Source organism: Diabrotica virgifera, chromosome 2 (assembly GCF_917563875.1).
Source record: "Diabrotica virgifera virgifera chromosome 2, PGI_DIABVI_V3a".
NCBI classification, from domain to species: Eukaryota; Metazoa; Arthropoda; class Insecta; order Coleoptera; family Chrysomelidae; genus Diabrotica; species Diabrotica virgifera.
The window spans coordinates 200,165,083-200,188,152 of NC_065444.1; the positions used below are offsets into that span (position 1 = coordinate 200,165,083).

Genomic DNA, 23,070 nt, shown 5'->3' on the forward strand with positions numbered 1-23,070 from the left:
ATTAATATATGGGAACACTGGAACAGGGGAAGTTTTAACTGTGGAACAGGTTAAAAATTTGGAACGGTCAGACCACGAAAACGGCACATGTATTTTTTCCGACAGAACAGACTTAAACTCTCCGAACAGAGATTAAACTCTCATGCAAAAATCAGACTGCTATTTATCACCAAATTGGCGTTTTAATGAGTGGAACATGTAGAATATGTCAAATGACAGGAATTATGACAGGTGATAAATAGCAGTCTGATTTTTGCATGAGAGTTTAATCTCTGTTCGGAGAGTTTATGTCTGTTCTGTCGGACAAAACAAATGTGCCATTTTCGTGTTCTGACCGTTCCAAATTTTTGACCTGTTCCACAATTAAAACTGCCCCTGTTCCAGTGTTCTCATATATCAAAGTTTATCCGACTAGACACCCTTAAGCTATTAATAAATTTTTAGCTTGCTATTAATCAACTTTTTTTTCATACGCGGGATCCAGACCTATGGTAGCATAATATCATATTATGATGCTGCAATAAATTTATTTTAAAGATTCGTCTTTATCAATCCTACCTAATGTTTCTAGTTTCTTTTCCATTGTCACTGCAACATTTTTACGTTTTGTTACCATTACGTAGACAAAGCAAACACAATCTGAAGCACGATTACATTACAGAACGGAAGTGATTAATAGGCTGTACTACACACAATACAAGAATTTTTAAATAGTCACGTCTTTTTTAAACAATGCTAAGACAGTTTGACATAAATAAAGAAAAAGGAATACAGACAGGTGTCTGTTCTTTCCGATAAGCTGAGACGGTCGCTCTGGCTGCCGCCGTGTGCATGAATCATTTTTACTATTGTACTTATGTGTTCAAATTACACAAATACACATTATCTCTGAAATATTATTTGGCCTACATACATTTTTATTTGATAAAATTGTTAAATTGTTTATTTGTTAAATTTTTGTCTGATGAAAATCGGTCCGGGTTAGCCGGACTTCCGGGTTATCGGGGGCCGACTTATCGGGGTTCCACTGTATTTAAGAAAAACTAATTTCATGACGCCATCTTCAAACAGCTCTAGCTCCCTTCAGAAGCATTTTCGAACTAGGTGAATTGGGTTAAATTGTCTTAAAATTATCTGAGGAATCTCCTGTCTTCGTTTGTCGGTAGAGTTTCTGGACACCCTGTATACCAGTTTGTTGAGATTGAAGTTCGATACAGTTTTTGAAGGAAAGGAAAGAAGGTTTACTATTGAAAATAAAACCATTTTGTAAAAGTACAAATTTTCTATGAATAGTTCAAACGATCAAAAACACTTTTAGCGTCACATAACTGTATTTTTTACTGACGTTTATAATGTCTAATTTAAAATTATATATACAATTGGTGTAGAATGTAAACATACAACCCTGTGACGTCATGACGCGTTTTGGTGTGGCTGGTATAAGTTGAATTTTTAGTCGTCTTTAGGGGCCAAACGAAAGACAAACAAAACTTTTTTATCTTTGATACAGGTTCTAAATTCTGTTCTGTTGTGATTGATACCATTTTTTTTTCGAATTTAAAATTTTATGCAAGTTCCCTATTGAGGGTTTCCATACATAAAACTCACCCTGTATACTATTGATTTGGAACAATACAAATATTTGTGTAAAACAAGATAATCTAGTAAAATATAGCTTAACAAAACATCAAAAATAAATGAAACTACAAGGCTTACTAAACATTTTGCACATAGTCCATCTAGTTATTAGTTAAAAAGTTACTTGACCTCATAAAGAAGATTTTCGTAAATTTTGACATTTCTTATGGTAAACAACATTGACAGATTGAAAATCCAATCAGATGGTTTAGCAGCAATAAATTTTTAATTTAATTTAATTTATTAATATTATGGGAAAACCCCATTAACAGTTACAATTAACAAATAGTAAAGTGTAAGATATGTATGTAATAGACTGAGAAAAAAATATAATCAAAAAACAACAAAAATAATTCAACCTGCAACAATGTTCAAACAACCAACAATTAACATTACAACCCTAAATTTATGATCAAAGTTGTACACTAAACTAAAGTATTAATTATTCTATGAAATTAATTCTATTAAATTGAGCCCTGAACCCACTCTCAGACATATAAAATATTTCCAAATGAAGTTGGTTAACATATCTCGAGTATCTTTCTATAGGCAAATTCATACCATAATTTGTTCGATGATAGGGTATATGAAAAGAAGAGTAGTTATGTCTCCTATTTCGTGTGACAATCTCAATGTTAACCGACTCCAACAATTCAGCACTATCAATTTTCCCTGTAACAATTTTATGCAAAAAATTTAATCCAGCACAGATTCTCCTTTCTGAAAGTGTTTTCAAATTCAGTTGTTTTTCCAAAATTGAATAATTATGATCAGAGATCCCAATATATAATTTGAATCCACAAAATCGTAGAAACTTATGCTGAACCTTTTCTACAGTATATTTATGGACAGCTTGGTAAGGAGACCACACCACTGATCCATACTCAAGTTTAGATCTGACTAATGAAGAGTAAAGGCTTCTGACAGTGTCAACAGAAAAATGTCTACAATTTCTCACGATGAAACCCAACATTTTGGATGACTGTATTGTGACAGAGTTAATATGATCGAATTACTCCCAAGTCTTTTATTTTTGATACAGTTTTTAATGGTTGCCCACACAGTTCGTAAGAAGTGTCATATTTTCTGGAACCCTTAAAAAAACTAATTAGACAACATTTTGATATATTTAGGTTTAATTTATTAATGTGACACCACTGCGTTAATCTGTCAAGATCGTCCTGCAGCAGTTGTTGATCAGTTTGGCAATTCATTATTCTGTAGGCTTTGAAATCATCAGCAAAAGCGAGACCTTCACTGTTTTCAAAACAATCAAAAATTGAGTCCACAAACAGATTGAAAAACATTGGGGAACAGTGCCCCCTTGGGGAACACCAGAAGTTACACATATTGCATCCGATTTAAAAGCACCTATTTTGACCATCTGTCTACGCTCTGACAATAAACTTTTGATCCAACCTACAGCCGAAACATCAAACCCTATATCAAATAATCTCCTGAGAAAAATATTATGGTCTACTTGATCGAAAGCCTTTGAAAAATCTGTGTAAACTGCATCAACTTGCTTGAATTCTTCCAAAGCTTTAATTATTTTTTATTGATATGGTAACAGATTAGTTAGAGTTGAACGACCTGAACAGAAGCCATGCTGATTCTTATTTATTAGCCCACCACACATCCAGTTTAATTGGTCGCTGATAATACTGTCAAACAATTTTGGAAGTGATGATTGAATGCATACACTCCTGTAGTTCGTAACATCGTTTTTGTTCCCACTTTTAAAGATGGGCGTGATAAAACTATCCTTCCATTTTTCAGGAAAAATTGAGGATCTTAAAGACTTATTAAATAATAAACTTAGTGGAACCACAAGGGTATTGTCGAAGCGAAGATGCGCATTTTATCAATGAAATTCGATATTTTTAAGATATTCCAGAAGCCGCTACAGATAAAATGTTTTAACGACCTATTAATCATTCAGAATTACTCAACCGATATTAGTACAGTTAAAATAATTAAGACGATAAACGGACAACATTGATTTAATGAGTAAAATTTAGTTTTTTTTTACTTTAATGACAAAAAAAGCAAGCCCATTAGCACAACCCAATTAAAAATTATTTTGCATATCATATTTGAAACATTATTTGGTTGAAAAATCTCATTTTTGTTGGCAAAAAAAATATATTAATTTGTTTGGACTAAATTACAGTTGTGCTTATCTTAAAAAGGATATGTTACTATCAACATTCGCACAGTGTTGCCAAACTGAATTTTGTTATTTTGGGTATAAATTTTTTCCACGGATCTCCGAGAGTACAATACATATACAATATTTTAACAGGCTACTTGGAACACCGTCGGGACCAAGGGTATTTTTACTAGGTAAAAGAGATATTTTTTCGTATATTTCTTTTGTAGAAATATCCGAAAACTTAAATTTTATTTGGACATGACCTAATGGTATACCTACCCTTGGATAAATCTTGGTATTATATTTTAAACATACTTATTTTACATATCATAAATATTCTTATCTATATAATCTAAGTGGCAATGACCCATATTAAGTTTAACATCCAGAACTGGACTTATCACATATATATTTACATAATAATTATTGACTATTACATATTTAACTTTCAACAGCTTTAACCACAACAAGCATTATTGTAATCAGTTTAAAAATATATCCAAAAGTGTAAATATATCATGCGTAATTAATGTTAAATAAAAACTATGATAATTAATGTAATGGCATTTATATTAATTCCTTCTTTTGTTAAATAGTTTTAAACAATGTCATCTGCTGGCTCCAGTGGATCAGGCCGTGGAAGAGGAGGACAAGCTGCTGTAGGTGAGCAAAAGGAAAGTAAAGAATCAAAACCTAATCCGAAAATGTCAAAAGCTCTTGGAACTTCCGCCAAGAGAATTCAGAAAGAGTTAGCTGAAATAACTCTAGATCCTCCTCCAAATTGCAGTGCTGGCCCAAAAGGTGAAAATTTCTATGAATGGGTTTCAACTATTCTTGGCCCTCCTGGATCTGTTTATGAAGGGGGTGTGTTCTTCCTGGATATACATTTTTCACCAGAGTATCCGTTTAAACCACCCAAGGTCACTTTCCGCACTAGGATTTACCATTGTAATATTAACAGCCAGGGGGTTATTTGCTTAGACATCTTGAAAGACAACTGGTCACCAGCTTTAACTATTTCTAAAGTGTTACTCTCAATTTGTTCCTTGCTTACTGACTGCAATCCAGGTAAGTGACATAATATAATTTATTACAGTAAAACCTCTATTAACCCGGGAACAGTCGCACTCTATTCTGTCGCGTAATCAGTCGTGCGTTAGATTTTGTCTAACAATACGAATTTAGACGCGAATTTACAACAAATTTTTATGTTATAGTATTTTTATTTACTTGTAATGTTAGAAATATTATTTCCAACAATTATTAAAGCTAATTTTTTCTCACGAAAGCCATAAATTCCAAAAAAAGAAGAAGAAAAAAAAAGAAAACAAATAAACCTCGCATTACTACACCCTTCCTCGAGGCACTTTAAGAGTGGAAAGTTTGTTGCAAAATTTTTTATCAAGTTATCACGAAAAAGGATAAAATGTTAGATTTTTTCTAACGGCGCGACTGCTCGCGGGTTAACTGGAACATTTTTAACCGAAACGGTTGGTTTGACAGTTTCAATATTTTCGTCAATAAAAAGTGAATGTTTATCGCAAAACAGAAACAATTCGATGTTAATTTGTCAACATTGCTTTCATACAAGTCAAGAACGCAATTAAATATACAATAGATTACGAAATCACCTCATAGTATTTTTAATACCAACTTTGACCAAGAACACTATGTAATTTGATACAAGAAGAATATAAAAAACAATGTTATGTGATGGTACACGACAACCCTCACGGAATTGAGTCTTGGACAGACCAAGGCTCAGAGTTTATGGCAAGAGTATTTAAGGAAACATGCTCATTATTGCAAATAGAGAAACTAAACTCCACAGCATATCACCACAAAACAATTGGAGCTTTAGAAAATACTCATAAGCATTTAAATGCATATCTTAGGATACAACTATCAAAATTCCGTACAAATTGGAGTACATGGGTGTAATAATTCTGTTTTTCATATAACATTTCAGTACACTCAGCAACGGGTTATACACCGTTCGAATTAGTGTTCGGAAAAACCTGTAGACTGCCGACAAATGTTCAAAACGAAATAGAACATTTGTATAATTTTGACGACTATCCCAGGGAACTGAAATACAGACTACAAGTAGCTGCAAAGGAGGCCAGAGAAACACTGACACAGACAAAACACAGCAGAAAAAAAGTATATGATGCCAAAACGAGTAAAATAACTTATAAACCAGGAGATAAGGTATTAATAAAAAATGAGTCAAACTCAAAACTTAACTCTTTGTTTTCGGGTCCATATACCGTAATTAAAGATGAAATACCTATCGTAATTATTGAGAAAAAGGGTAAACAAGTAGTCATACATAAGAATAACGTTAAGCTGTATAATATTTAAAAAGAATAAGTACTGAAAAGTGTTATAGTGTAAAAGTGTAATAATAGCCCTACATAAGACTTTTACTAGTACTTAAGATTCCGTGTAAATATTTATATATCTCATTATTTTTCTTTTCTCATTTTATTTTCATATGTTTGTTTAATTTTATTATAAAGGAGAGACGTCAGTCAACATAAATAATATAAAATAGAGATGAAAGGAAATTGTTGCTGAAATTCCCTTTCATCTTTTCCCCGCCCAGAGAGATGTGACGGTACCTCACGGAATTTTCCGAATTTATTTGTTATAAAAATAAGGTCATAATATTACAGTTGCAATTTGTATAATTTATTACGATAGTAGCAAAGTTCAAAGTATTGAACTCATTTGAAAGACTGCAGAGAAAGCACACGTCATTCTTGATATACGTATAGAACCTCACCATATATGGTAATACATATGGGCACTGTTTTTAATATAATAGATATAAGTAGGAAGGTCGAGTACCTGAGACATCGTTGTTGTCGTTGAACTCTGTTGGCGCGTAGTCAGGGGATATAGTTACCGACTTATGGGTCACCTTGACCTATCATAACGATAATGTCGGTCGACGTAAATGTAATTGTACATTTAACCTTATAAGAATAAAGTTTCTGAAAAAAGTTTAAGTTTGTTTGTTCGAGGTAATGTCTTCGTCCAGCAACCCCCAACTTCACAGTTATTTTTAACCGAAATTCTTATCCAAACAGCCTCCCCCCCCCCAATTATTTCACTTACTGGATGTTTTACTGTACTACTTATTCTACATTGCAAATTTACATACATAATACATATTACATTTAATAAGTAATAATATGCAACATTCTTCTGATAATTCAGCGGTTTATCTTCATAACATTTAGTCCAGACTGTGGGTGAAAAAACGTGTTATAATTCAGAAATTTTTGAAACCCATCAGGCGTTGTAAATGATGATGTCAGGAATAACTTTACTAAAATGTAGCACCTAATTTTGAAATCACTAAAATTTGCAAATTTTAGTGATTTTTAATTCTGCAGCTTAAGATATTCATTTTAGAGAAAAACTTTCAATTATAAAGTTATAATAAAGTTAAATATAAAGTTGTAGGAAATTTAAAAACCTACAATTTGTGCTAAGGCAAGTTTAATTTCGGTAATTTGTTATTGCAAATTAACCTTTTTTTAATTGTAAAGACTTTAAAATGAAGATCTTACAATTCCAACTCCATTTCTTTGGAACCACTCCCTTTCTTGCACATGCGAATGTTGTTCTTTTCCTTGGTCCCTTGAAAACTATGGCCTCAGTCTTACCCGCACCAGACCTAGTCCATGCATTATCATTAATTCCTCGACTTGGTCACATGTACGCTACACAGTGAAGAAACCTGTACCACCACCAGCATAATAGTGAGGTCATCGAAGGCAAATGCGAAAGAGGTTACACTCTCTCCATACTTTCAAAACTGTCCAATATGTAAGGTTTCACAGTGTGGGGTTTAGGTCCGACAACTATAGCACTCTAGCCACCAGGTCATCCACCACTGCTTTTTCTTTTTTTTTTTTATTAACTCCCAGTATATTTACAATCTGTCACATATCATATTATACTACTAAAGGCTATTGTGTAGAAACCGTTCTTGCTGAGTTGGTCAACCAGGGTATCCAAAACTGTACCAGGGTATCCAAAACTATTGTCCACCACTGGTCTTATTACATAGTGTTTTATATAGTCAATTTAATTTTTCTAAGTAGTTTTGAGGCCGTTTGTCTTCTTAAGCCATAGTCACACTTATTGACAAGCACTATTCTTCTTTTAATTTCTTCACTGACATTGTTATTTTTAGTTAGCAGCGAGCCTAGGTATATGAAGGTGTTGACACCTTCCAGTTCTAGGTCGTCAATTATTATTCTTGTAGGTGTCGGGTTGCTTGATTAACTGCAACACATATATTTGGTCTTTTAGACATTTATATGTAGTCCCATTCTCTGTGCAGATGGTCTTAACGACTGAAATGCTTCAGTCAGAGATTCTGTGGACCTATGCGAAAAAAAATTTGAAAAATGCGAAAATGACCATTTTCATGGCTTAATAACTCAATTAAAAATTATTTTTATATAGCGCTAATTGTTAATAATAAACTAGACTTTAGTAAATTAAGCAGAAAAGCGTGGTCCTTACTTAGAAAACTTGGTAGTCGCAGACACTCAACTAGAGACAAAGTACCAATAGTTCCCAACAGAGTGGCCTCCCACATTGTAGCAAACTCAAGGGCACCTAGAGATCGTGACCACACCACCAAAGTAAAACAAGAACTAAAAATACTAAAGTCTGTATGCCCGCCTACATCTGAATACTCATGACGAGTTTACTCCAGAAGAAATTACCTTAGCAATATCAGAAATTAAGTCTGGAAAGGCACCCGGCTCCGATAAAATACATCCAGAATTTTTACTCCATTGTGGCAAATATGCTAGGAAATGGCTGGCTGATTTCTACACAGATATATTAAAATCAGGAGAAATCCCCCATTCCCTTAAAAAGGCCTCCATTATAGCCATATTGAAACCAGGAAAAGCAAATGATCAACTGATTGCACTGACGAGCTGTGTCTATAAACTGTTGGAACGCTTAATCCACAACAGAATTAGTAACACCATATTGGGGGTGATACCTATTGAGCAAGCAGGGTTCAGACCTAACCTTCAGCTGCACAGATCAGATCCTATCCCTAACAATACATATTGAAGCAGGTTTTCAAAGAAAGCAAAAAACATCCGTTGCTTTCATTGACCTATCAGCTGCATACGACACCGTCTGGAGACAAGGACTAATCTGCAAACTGATCCGTGCCATCCCATGCCAAAAGGTAACCAAACTCATTGATAGCATGCTCACTGACAGACCTTTTCACGTCACAATGGGCAACTTAAGAAGTGTCCAAATGAAGCTCAGCAATGGACTGCCACAGAGATCTGTTTTGGCACCCTTACTCTTTAATTTATACATCGTGGCCTAGGACAACTTCGCAGAAATTTGGCTACACTGACGATTGGGCCATCGCAGCAAGACATAATAACATGAATGTTACAGAAACAATACTAACGGATGACCTTGCTGTTATGGGTGAATATTTTCGCAAATGGAGGCTACGGCCCAATGCAACGAAAACTGAAGTGTGCTGTTTCCATCTGAATAATGCCCAAGCCAACAAAAAACTCTCCGTTCACTTTGAAAACAGACTACTCACTCATAACTCAACACCAAAATATCTTGGAGTGACTCTTGACAGAATCTTAAGTTTTAAGGAACACCTACAAAGAACGGCAGAAAAACTGAAGACGCGAAATAATATATAATCCAAAAGCTATGTGGCACCACATGGGGATCCTCAGCCTCCGTACTCAGATCATCCGCTCTCGGACTCGTATACTCGGCGGCTGAATATGCTTCGCCGGTATGGCTCAATAGCAAACACACGAAGATCATTGACACCCAATTAAACCAGACAATGCGAATGATCTCAGGTACAATTCAACCAACACCGAACTATTGGCTTCCCATTCTGAGTCACATTCCACCGCCGAAACTAAGAAGAAGTCATTCTCTTCTCAGAGAATATCGAAAAATCGAGGCTAACTATCAACTACCCATCCACCATGATAAGCTTGATATCGAAATGAACAGACTGCGCTCCAGATATCCCCCATAAGGACCACCTCCCTACATCAGGAACATTTCGACCTCACCAATGCTTGGAGAAGACAATGGGAGAGCGACTCACCACAGGAATCACACCAAATGGCCTGTATCGATCAGAAACCGCCAGGCTTTGAACTGCCCCGCAATACATGGACGGCGCTGAACAGAATAAGAACAGTTACCGGTAGATGTGCTGACAGCTTGCATAGATGGGGAAAGGCCCTTACTCCTGAGTGTGACTGTGGTGCGCAACGGCAGACCGCCCGCCACATTATTGAGGAATGCCCCCGAAGGCGGTACCCTGGAGTTTTCGATGAGTTCCTGAATGCGACCGAAAATGTTTTACATTATATTAATACATTTGATGTTCGTTGTGATACTTCATGTAATGTTTTATATACTTTTTTTAAATTATGTGTTCTTATTGTATCTATGCCATACGATAAATAAAATAAAGAAATGTTAATAATTAAAAATAACAGCTTTGTAATAAAATAATGACAGAAATTTTTTCAAGATCTTGAAGGAGGGGTTTTAAAATTTGATTTGGTCACTTTCTGTCTTTCATAATAATAATTTTTAATCGCTTTGAAAATTTTAAATCGTGTATAACTCGACAACAATCAATTTTAGAGAAAAATTACTCACAAGATACCTTTTTGCTCGGAATGACCCATATAACCTAAAAAAAAAATTGTATGAAGTGAAAAAATTGACTTTTTTAATTTGTTTAAAAAAAATTGTTTAAACAACGGCACCTCCCGGCATTTGTAATAAAATAATGACAAGAATTTCTTCAGGATCTTGATTAGAAGAGCTCCATTCCCGGGACAAATTTCCCGGGTAATCGGTAAAAAATGGAAATCTCGATTCCCGGAAATTCCTACAGATTTTCCGGGATTTTTTTAATATCAAATTTTAAATTATGAGCGGAGATATTACTAACTCACAATTAATAAATGATTCTGATACAATTATCTCTGTGCTTAATAATCGTTTTCAACTGTTCCACTGGAAATAATTCTTTTTTAATTATAAATATTTTAAACCTTCCAATTTTGGCGTTAAATCAGAATGTACCATACCGGTTAGCATAGACACTCTATTGTTTATGCGACGGATCTGATTCATTTTGCATCTACAATAATAACATAAATATTTATTTTGAATTAAAACCATGTCAATGAAGAATTATAAAAGGTCATTAAACAAGAGCTTGTAGGTCAATTCAAATAAGCTGACCAGACATTTAAAAAAATTATTCACTGCACTTAAAACCATCAGATCTACATCAACAGAAAGCGAACGTGCGCTTTCAACTTTAGCAAATTTCTGTACAAAAAAGAAAAGAACCAGCCTTGAAGATCAAACACTGGACAATTTATGTTTTCTTAAAATATATTTCAATAATAAAAACAACGAAAATTCAAAAATTTATAATTTTCCCAATTTTAAAATTTCCTTTAAAATTTTGGATTTTCTTTGAAATTTTTGAATTTTTATAAAAATTTTTAATATTTCGTTAAATTTATACGTTTTTATACCAAGTAATTGCACTGAAAAAAAAAATAAAGAATTAAAAAATCATTTTTTTTTTATTTTTAAATTTCCCGATTCCCGGGAAGTCCCGGGAAATCCAAATTACCGATTCCCTGGAAATCAAAAGGGGCCGGGAAAATGGAGCTCTAATCTTGAAGGAGGGATTTTAAACTTTGATTTGATCACTTTCTGACTTTCGTAGTATAATTTTTAATTGAGTTATTAAGTTTTGAAAATGGCCATTTTTGCATTTTTCAAATTTTAAATCGCGTATAACTTGACAACAATCAATTTTAGAGAAAAATGACAAGAGACCTTTTTTGCTCAGAATAACCCAAATTATCTAAAAAAAAAAATGTTCGAAATAAAAAAAAAATTGTGAATTTATTTTAAAAAAATTGTTGTAACAATTTTTCGACCACGGCACTGCCTAACACCCTGTGGATTTGTTATAAGGACTTCTTTTTGAGTAAGTTTGTGCAAAAAAATCGAATCGGAATAATTTCGCTAACGGGGTGACGGTACAGCCCCGTCTAATTGACAAACGAGGTTCGAACAGTTTTCCTTCATAACAAAGCCATTACACGAGAAACTCCAATACTCCAAAGAACCTAGGAAATTAAAATATAAAGCTTTCAACACAAAATTTAATTTGCACTTTAATAAACAGTTATAAAGTGATCAAAATTCACTAAGTTGATCAACAAACTTTACCTTCTTGCAATAAAACTTGTTATCTCCAACTACTAAAAACATTTACAAAAATACTTTATGACAGATAAAATAAGTAAACAAACAAGTGACTGACCTTATCTAATTTAAATAATAAAATCAAAACAGCTATGGTTTTTGATATCTAAATTTAGATGATTTGTGTTAATGTTTGTCTAAAAATTCAGCACAATATATTTACATTATTACCTTTATTAAATTAACAATTTAGGAAAAATTCATTCACATAACATTGTAAGAACAATATTTAGTTGTATTTAAATAAAATGCATCTAAATTTTTGAAAGTTTCCTAATAATAATGTTGGTTAATAAATATTTTTGTCAGTCGATATAGTACTTGTTCTCGATAATACTCTCAATAATAATCTCAATAGGCTCTTAAATTTGCACTTTCATGAATATAATTTGGAAAAAGCACAAATGTTTCAATATTTAGGAGAATTTCACTGAAACAAGAATATATTTAGAACCAAGTAAATAAGACGAAATACAAAAATAAAGATATAAACAAGTACAAAAAAGTAGGTATGTACGATAAAATGTTGGAAATTAAAATGAACAAGTCCTTGAATAAATCATGAAAAAGATAAGAGAAAGAGATAATAAATGGGAACATATAGCAAGCAATGAAGACACAAAGGATAAAATGGTATGAGAATAGAATGGAGTGTAATGCTAGCACACCTACTCGCGGTACATCATGGATAGTTCCCCTGAACATAAACTAAATTGAGGTGAACTGGCTTTCGTTTGATCTTGGTTGCTACTAATGTGAAGTGCGCACAAGAGTGAAGAGTGAGGTGGGCAGTCACCCAGGCAGTATGGTTTCAAAAAGGAGCATGATTGATGCAGTGATGTAAAAGTTCAGGGAGTTACATAGGGTAGGGGTTGAAGAATTAACAAATTAAAAGAAGAATAGTGCTTGTCAATAAGTGTGATTATGGCTTAAAAAGACAAATAGCCTCAAAACTACCTAGAAAAATTAAATTGACTGTATATAAAACACTAATAAGACCAGTGGTGAACAATAGTTTTGGATACCCTGGTTGACCAACTCGGCAAGAACGGTTTCTACACAATAGCCTATGCAGACGATATTGCAAAGCGGTGAGTTTGAGAACACACTATGCGAGAGATTACAAGTTGCTCTCAGACTAATAGAAACATGGTGTAAGGAACACTCACTGTCTATAAATCCAAAAAAGACAGATGATCATCTTCACCAGAAAAAGAAGGATCACAGGCTTAACACCCCCTGGGATTCTAAACTGCAGTCTGAACTTCTCTGAAGAGGTGAAATACCTTTGTATTACCCTTGACAGGAAGTTAACATGGAACTCTCACTTAGATAGTAGAGCTAAAAAAGCATATATTGCCTATGAACAGTGTCGGCGAACGGTCGGATGCACTTGGGGCCTTTCGCCCAGGGTGGTCGCCTGGATATACACTACTGTCATTAGGCCAATGCTAACTTACGGAGCCATTGCTTGGGTACCAAAAGTGCTACAGGCAACAGCGATCAACAAACTAAACCATATTCAACAGATGGCTTGCCTAAATATAACAGGTGCCATGAAAACAACACCAACTGCTGCAATGGAGTTGCTCATTGGCATTACCCCTTTAGACATATATGTCAAAGAGGTGGCGCTGATAACGATGATGAGATTACGCTCAGCGGGTGCAAACCTTGATGTAGGAATGGGACAATGGAGATGCTGTTTCTGGCGGAGTGAGCTGGAGGCACTGCCCCAGCTACATGCGGGCCATGGATGCGACTCAATTAAACCTACGTTTGTCTTCGACAAACCCTACAAAATCGAGACAAGACAACATAGGGAGTCAAATGTGGCAAATGCATATTGCATCTATGCACCGATGGCTCCAAAACGAAAGAAGGCTCAGGATGCGGAATGTACTCCAGATTACTAACCTTAGTATAAAATGGGGTATGAGCAAAAATACCAGCGTAGTTCAGAATGAACTGGCTGGTATCTCCATAGCCGAAAAAGAGATAATCCGGAAAGGTATAGCCGGCAAAACTATAATAATCTGCACAGACAGCAGACAAGCGCTACTAACCCTGAACAGACCACGTGTCATATCAGGGCTAGTAATGGAGTGTCATGAATCACTAGCCCAAGCTTCGGATGGTAACAACATCAACCTGAGGTGGGTTACAGGACACAATGGAAATAAAGGCAACCGCATTGCTGGCCAGCTAGCTAGGAAGGCAGCAGGCCTAAGACTCTTAGGACCTGGTGATCTTTTTGGCTGGTCAACTGCAGCAATCGCGGAAATTGTCAAATGTCACTCCCACACGCAAACCGTGAAAAGATGGGAAGAGAGGCCAGGATGTAGACTTGCCAAGGTAACACTAAGGAACCTTGGGTAGTCAGCATCAGAAAAGTACTTGAGAATGACCAGGAAAAACCTACGATTGACAGTTGGTTTTTTAACTGGCCATTGTCAACTAAGAAGACACCTCCACACACTGGGGCTAGTAGACACACCTCTATGCAGGAGGTGTGAACGAGATGACGAACCTGTCGAGCATGTCATATGTGAATGTCCGGAGTTATCGTCAATACGAGAGTATGCGTTCGGCGAGCCTTGGCCTACACCTGCCGATATTCGCGGTGTGCAAGTACTTGGAAGGGGAAACGAGAAACGACCCTGCGCGAGTCTCGGAGAAATATTGCAACTATCTTAAATAATTCATATTGTCAATTGAAATTGTCAAATTGACGTATATTTCATACCTTCTGTCAATGAAGCAGAAAAATTATATATTGCTCCACAATATTGATATGATATGCAATTATTATATAAAGGTAAATTTAATTAATTTTATTTTGCTTGCAGTACTGCATTTTAATAACTAATTTTATTTACTACATACAATTGTTGACGTTTTCATAACATAACCTGAATCTTATTTTTTCTTCTTATTATTTTTTTGGACTATGGCCTTGACAATTATCCAGTAACCAGGACTAATATAATTGGCCAATATAATTAAAAGTGCGAATTTTAGTATAGAGCGTAGAAATAGGGGTCGCTTTGCCGAACTTGCACGGTCCCAATAGGGGAGAGGTCACCAGGTGGTTTGTTTGTCTTCCTGGAAATGCCAGGATGGATAATGAACTAAGGACAACCCCCTGGGAGTATGTTCAATGGGTCAATTGTGGCCTAAGTGCTGTGGGACTTGACTCACACTCCCTACTCTACAGATACAGAGAAGACCAGTGGTGACATATGGTTCAGAAACTTGGTCACTTACACAGAATGACCAAAAACTGCTCAAACGTTTCGAGTGAAAAATCCATGAAGGCATTTTGCCTATCTTAATGGGGGAGGGGGGGTACCCTTTATTGGCTTTCTCTTATACAGTGATATTAATAAACATTATGTTAAACTTACTACACTGACAGTTTAATTGATGTCTTTTCAATATCCAAATACATATATTATGTGTATTAATATTTCTCAAACAAATAATATCAAATAAGGGAAAAAGCAATCTCTCAATAAATAAAGATTTTACAAAAGTGAATATTTTTTAAAACAATGTATAGTAACAGTATAAAAACATATTTGTAGTACTTATACTTAGATTTTATATTATTTTAGCTGATCCACTAGTAGGCAGTATAGCGACCCAATACCTACAAAACCGAGAAGAGCACGATCGCATTGCGCGATTGTGGACCAAGCGTTATGCCACGTGATTCTACTTCCCCCTAAGACATAGCTTCACACTTCCATCTTTCAAGATCACTCCCTTTGCCAAACAGAATGGCAAAAAAATTCATCTTTATCATTTTTCATTTAGGTTAGGCTATGTGTAGAATTTTACGCTGAAACATATTAAATCAAGATATTGTTTAAGTTCATTATACAATATGTTTAGTTTTCGATTAGATATAGGGGACTGAAGGAAGCGATAAAATCGGAAACATTGCTTATACCACTATCGTTGTTTACTCGCCGAATGATGGCGGAGGACGAAGCGACGGAGTTAAAATCGGCGAGAATCAGGTGCATTAGCGTGGGAAGTGGGGACCGTCTAATACGCGTGCAGTGTTGCCATTTATAGGTCGTATATCTAATTTAAAACTAAACATGCTGTATATGTATAGATCAATTTGTTGTTAAGAATTCAACAAAATGCAATATTTATCGAAGGGAGCAGCGATTTTTTTATATTTGTATCTTTGTTTTGTAACCTCTCTTTCATTCAGGTAAGTCATATAATAAGAATTAATTTAAATTTCAAAAATTGAAAGATTGACATTGTATAGTTATGTGTTGGTTGTGGGTTGTGGTTGTGGAGCATTCACTTGAAAACCAACAATAGTAGTACTTGTAGCAATAAAAATAATATGTGCTGACACTTATGTTCCTTCTTAATTTTATTTTTTCTGTGCAAGTTCAAATTCTCTAATTTTAGCGTGAAATGTAAAGAGAAATGAGGAAATTAAAATTACACCAGCTTATTTTTTAATTATGCATACTAAATTAATTTAAACAATATCTTGATAGGATTTATCAATGTTTTCAGAATTCTTACACGCTAACCTAAGATTTTTGTCTGTCTTCAGTGTTTTGCATACTTATAACCATTCATTTTTGTTTAGTTTTTAACGGAATAGGATAAAATAAATTTTTGTGAATAAAATATACTCTTTTTAAAGAGAAAATTGTATAATATAGTCTCGTCATTTTTGTTTTTAAAACTAAGTGTCTGGAAAAATGGAGAAATATGTATGGACGAGAAACTTCGTTGTTTTGATTATTGCTTAGTTGTAAAAGAGGATACATATTGTAACCAAAAAGTGTTGCTGAGAGTATGAATCCAATTATAACCTACTATTGTTTTTCTGCCTGAAATGTCTCACTGCATTTAGTGAGAGTTTCGGCATAAACGCATTAGAGAGTCGTGGACGCGATAATCACGAACAATACAGTAGAAGACTTGAGATTCGCATTAAAGATTGAATCAAGGCCTCGTCCCGTCCGCGACTTTCAAATGCGTTCATGAACATTAAAAACAACGTAAAGAATCTGAGCTAGACTAGCCCGCGACGAGTCGCGTCTGCGACTCTAAGAGTAAGAACAGAACAAGTGGGTCGCGGTGGAGGTCGCGGTCGCTGCCGATATCCATGTAAAACAAACACATTGTGGCAGAGAACAGAGCAGGTAAGTCGAGGTGGAGGTTTAGCGCGATGCCATCCAGGAGGTTTACATCGATGTCATCCAGGAGGTTTACATCGATGCTTTTGAAAATAAAAAGAGTTTGTTTTACATGGATGTCTACTGCGCGGCCTACAAGGATGATTCCGTGTGATTGGTCCGTTCGAAGCCAAGTTGTCATTACCTGCGCTATCCGAGTTGATACTTTTTATATAATCTCTTTTTTGTACTCAGTTTATTTTTGAATTTCTAAAGTAATTAAATTCAGTAAATTTTTGAAATATGAAGGAGGATCTGATTATTTACAGCTGAAATTTCATCACTATCATCACTTGCCTGACACAACATCGCAAAAGCACAGTTTTGTCATTCAAATTTCATTAAACTACTTCACTTGATAGTGATTCTAGCTCGAATGACAGCGCAGGTGACCTCCTTGCTATGTGCTGTCGACATCGACCGCGACTTAACTAGTAGCATCCACCGCGACCTACACCTCCACCTCGACCCACTTGTTCTGTTCTTACCCTAATAGCGAGACCCCATTAGTGCGCTGCGTTGCGTTGCGACGTCGCAACGGAACAACGGATCGGGACGAGGCCCCATCAATGCGTTGCTCTGAGTCGCGTTGATCAGTTGCGATGTCTCAACGGATCGACGGACAAGGGTGTTCTGCGATGTTCCGTTGCAACGTCGCAACGCAACGTGCTAATGAGGCCTCGCAATGTCACAACGCAACGTGCTAATGAGGCCTCGCCCTAATGCGTTTCTGCCTTTAGCAAACATACACTAGCAGAAACACTTTGGCCTTGGTTATTTGTGTGTATTAATATGGAGTTTCCATTTTCCTATACAATGAAAACAAAGTAGTTATAAGAGTCATAGTAGCGGAGGGTATTTTTGCCGTTTCATTTCATTAATGAAATAATATCAACAATAAAGGTGATAGGGTTAAAACAGTGATATGATATTTAAACGAACTTTCGGTATTTCCTGGGGATATTCTTTCAGGCTGAACCGCATGTAAAATGATAAAACTATACCAGACAGAAAAATTATTTAAATATATTCTATTATCTTCTTTTATCATAAAGTTGTTAGTACTACCTCGGTCTGATATCTATACAAAGAAGAAATGCGTGATATATACGAGGTGTGGCAATTAAATAATCGAACTGATACATCAATTACATTATAATGTACTGTCCTTGCCGGTCTCTACGACGCTCCGAATTTTCCATTATTTTCTCCGAAAGCAGTGCTGGAAGTCCGCTCTGTCAGCCTCCACACTATCAAATATCATCATCATTCTCCTTGCCTTATCCCTATGCGGGGTCGGCTTCCCTAATTACATTTTTCACATAATTCTATCTTGGGTCATATCAATATTAATCCCCTTTACCAACATGTCCTGCCTAATCGTCTCCCCCCATGTCTTCTTTGGTCTTCCTCTCCTACTCTTAGGAATCTGCACTTCAGCAATTCTTCGTATTGGGTGATTAACGTCTCGACGTTGAACATGACCAAACCATCTCAACCTATGCTCTCTCATTTTGGCAGGGGTCCAGGTCGGGCGAATATGGTGAGTGATTCAATCATTCTTGATTCCTCTTGCTCTGGAGTGAGAACTTCGTATTATTAGTGGTTCTTCCAAATTTTTTACGGGCACTTCCTAATTCCTGAAGAGCTCGATTTTTGCTGATAATCCAAAAATCACAGGGATCCAAATCGGGCGAATACGATGTGTAATCCAATCATGCTCGAATCCTTTTGCTCTGAAGCGGGGACTTCGCATCTTGGTTATTCCTAATTCCTGAAGATCTCGATTTTTGTGGATCAGTTTACAATTTTTTAAATGTTGTATGTTCTTGATGTTGAGAGTGGCCAAGTAATCGTCTTCGATCGTTTCAAGGGGCCCCGCAATGGTATTTTCCAACGAGACTACTCAAGGATTTATGAGCAAGATTGAGCGACATTTATCTATACCCATCGAACTCAGGTTCGGAAAAGCATAAGCAGGCACAGACATGTTCAAGTCTACTGAGGCGTGCTCGCTGTTTGCCAGTAGCAGTTTGAATTATATAATGTCCTTGATGATGTAGAGTTTGAATCACAATGAGTGGTAACTACAGTTGTTAATAAAGCTGTAAACCACAATGTAAGACAACATAAAAACGAAGGGTGTATCAAAAAGTTTTTGGAATTTGAGTCTCAGAAAGAATGTAGGAATCTTCTAATACAAAGGGAATGGTTTCGTGTAAAAATACAATTATACACTTGTCTATATTTCTGTCGTTTATGACGGAAGCGAATTCTATAGCACAATGTACTTGAAATATTAGTTGTTTAAAAAATCTCATTTTAGTGATTGCTTGATCATTTAGGACTAACGGAGGAATTAGAAGAATGAAAAATGTATTCAACTTTGGCATTTTTTATTACACGCAATGTCTATCGTACAATGGGTATCCAAAATAAGTATTCGAATAATAAAAAGAAATCTTATTCCCTTTCTGTGTAAAATATTTGATAATTGCAACACATCCACTAATTCGTACATGATATGTGTAACTGACTACATACTTAGGAATAATATTCAACAACAAAGAAACCCAGATAAATTTTTGTCAAAAGCTCCTGACCATTAAGGTAGAAGACGTGAAGAAGAAAAAGAAATGTCGAATTTTATAGCGTGTAAGAAGAAACAGTACTGATTTATCTGTCAATATTTTATTATTTCGTGTAAATTGTAAGATCTGAAACTTTCTGTTACTAGTTAATGAAATGTTTTACTGAACGATATTCGGTAATACAGGGTGTTGTAGAAATATCAAACGTATTAGGAAAATTAGTATAGTGAGAAAACAATGTGATCAAAGAGTATACATGAACATTTAAATTTTTTTATATTGTGAACGAGGTTCTAAAAAATATGAAAATTATAAGAAGCCTATGAACACTCTGTATTAATATTAAAATAGAAATATATTTCATTTTTCTGGACACGGCTCTTAACGTTTTATGGTTGCCAAATTTTTGTATTCTACTTATTTTTTTCAGACAATAAAAAAAGACAAAATATCATTGGGTATTTCAAATACAATCAAATATAGATCTTGGGTATATTTTAAGGTAGTTGACAATATAAACAGAATAAAAATCGGATAACTTTATCAAAATTATACATTTCAGAGATTTACCCGTGAACTTTTAAGAGGATATCAATAAAGCATGTAGTGTTCCCAATCTTCGAGATAGTGCAGGAAGTAACAATAGAACTTATGCGTTTTCATCCAGTAATCAGCAGTGTTGTTTTTGAACTCAATTGGTGAGATGAACGAAATAGAGAAATCAGCATCGAGCTGCAATCAGTACATAAACCAAGACTTCCAAAGAAATGGGTTCATAAGCAATAAGTACATGTATAAAGCATGTCTTTCAACATCGAGGCTGATTATTTTTAAGTGCTGTTTAAACTTTCTCTCATGAAGATAATCCTACTGATATATTGTGAAGTCTTCAAAGGAAACATGCTGTAATATAAGATACTATCATGGATTAGAGATCTCAGCTCAGTAGAAAATATTGTGGATGGACGTAGCTCAGCGGCAAAATATTGGCCTTCTACTAGTTCTTCCGTACGAGTTCGAATCTCGACACCAAGACGACATTTTCATTTCTAAAACTGATACCGTGCTTCGGAGGGCACGTAAAGCCGTTGTTCCCTCGACACTAGCTACTAAAGATGCAATTGGCGTCGGAACAATCCCAAAGGATCTCCCCGGCAAAAATGCCATACGATATTATTATACTGGGAAATAAACCAAAGAACAACGGATTTGTTTTATTCATATCGTCAGAGAGCTCTAAAGTGTAAGAAAATTCTCTTTAGAATTTAAACAGCAATTTATTAATGTTGTGCCTAATTAGATATTTTTAATAATTTGATTAGTTGTGAATACTTATTTTTTTACACAAGATCCATATTTGATTGTAAATGAATCATATAAGTGTTCGTTTACATCATTTGTGCAATTTTGATCGTTAATTGGCAGCTAATGACACAAAAGACGCTAATTTAATCGACAGTTTTAACTTTGTCAGATATACAAATCATCTAATCTGAAAAATTGCAAAAATGAAATGACACGCCTTTTAACTCATCATTAAGTATAAACACTACTTGGTCTATGAAATGGGCCCTACCTTTAAAATTTTTGAATTTGAGATTGTGCTTGTGATTAAAAAACTTCCGGAAAATTTTTGGTAGTTTCGGCCCATTTTATTCCTACAGTTTTTCTACTGTTGTCATATTATATACTTGTGAATTATCAAAATAGTTTCTATTCGTGCAATTCGTACTGTGTAGAAGGCTTTTGTGCTATCCTACATATGATTCTTAAAACACTACTTTTACTTGTATATACTTTGAAATTGAAGCTGAGTTTTATAGAACATGGATGTTTTGTTAATATTTCAATTAGTGACCTAATTGGACTCATTAAGAAGTTTATAGAATCAAACATTACTCTAAAGAAGAGTTTGGGGCACAAGCAAATGATTTTGGAGGTTTTGAAGTTTCGAATTTTGTTACAATAAACCTAAAGTAAATGAATAAACAATTTCTTACACATCCAGAAATATGTATTTCAATGATACGATAAAAGCTTTGTTTTTTGAATCACTATAACCTATATCTTTCGTTTTCTTCTTTTTTTTTTGATGTGATAGGTATATTTATTTTACTTTTGTCATGATGCGTATTGAATAATTAAATAATTACTCCCAAACGGCTTGTGTAAAGTATCATTTTTTACTAAATTTAAGAGAATATGGACTATTCTTCTAGTAAGTACTGTTTTAGTTGATATTGTAATAATAAAATTTAGTATGTAGATTTTTCTGTTATTTTTTAACCTTCCTCAAAATTGTATGAAGTATGTACTTACCCAGTATGGTCACACGAGGTCCTTATTTCAGATATTGAAGTTATAGTTGGTATCATTAAGAAATATTGGGGACTTAGACGCGACTCCACTCGGTCCCTTTATATTTTTATTTATAGATTCTAGCTTTAAACGAAGGTCTAACTACACAAAGTACTTATAAGAAATGGCGAACACAAGCAAAACTTAAACTTATCGTGTCAGCTTGAGATAATCTCAATGATACTTTAAATTATACAGCTAGTAGTAAACATATTAACAATCCCAAATATCTAAGCGTCAAACTTGATAAATTTAAAAGTCCTCTTACAAACGCAGCCAGTAAATTGAGAACAAGAAACAATATACATAATAAAAGAACTTACTGGAACAACTAGGGGTACTTCTGGGGATACACTTCGGACCTCTGCTTTAGCTTTGGATTTTAAATAGCGCACATACAAACCAAATCTATGTTCAACTTAATTAAACCATGAGAATAATCACTGGAACAATACAATCAACCCCAGCGAGATGGTTCACTATTTATTAGTTGCGTTCGCGGGTACCCTGGACAATTTGTCGCCGACAATTCCTAACCTCACCTAATATAAATAATACCGTTAATAGATAAATATACAAGGTATGTTTACTGTACCTTGAAAATGGGGCCGGCGTAGCCGAGTGGTAGTGTGCTAGGCTAGCGTGCCGGTGGTCCGGAGTTCAAATCCTACCGCCGGCAAGAACTAGACATTTTTAATGTTTATAGGCCCCAGGTCGACTCAGCCTGAATAAAATGAGTACCTTGGGTAAAACC

At 35.0% G+C, this 23,070-nt stretch overlaps 1 protein-coding gene across 1 annotated transcript in view; it reads left to right on the top strand.

Annotated features, from left to right (window-relative positions):
* The window catches only part of LOC126880349 (ubiquitin-conjugating enzyme E2-24 kDa), a 33,683-nt gene extending 11,458 nt beyond the window's left edge, over window positions 1-22,225 (top strand). Inside the window, exons 2-3 of the mRNA XM_050644154.1 lie at window positions 4,390-4,861; window positions 15,766-22,225. Of these exons, the coding sequence (XP_050500111.1) occupies window positions 4,399-4,861; window positions 15,766-15,863 (561 nt within the window). The 5' untranslated portion in view covers window positions 4,390-4,398 and the 3' untranslated portion in view covers window positions 15,864-22,225. The remainder of the gene's footprint in view (window positions 1-4,389; window positions 4,862-15,765) is intronic.
* The last annotated feature ends 845 nt before the right edge of the window (window positions 22,226-23,070 follow it).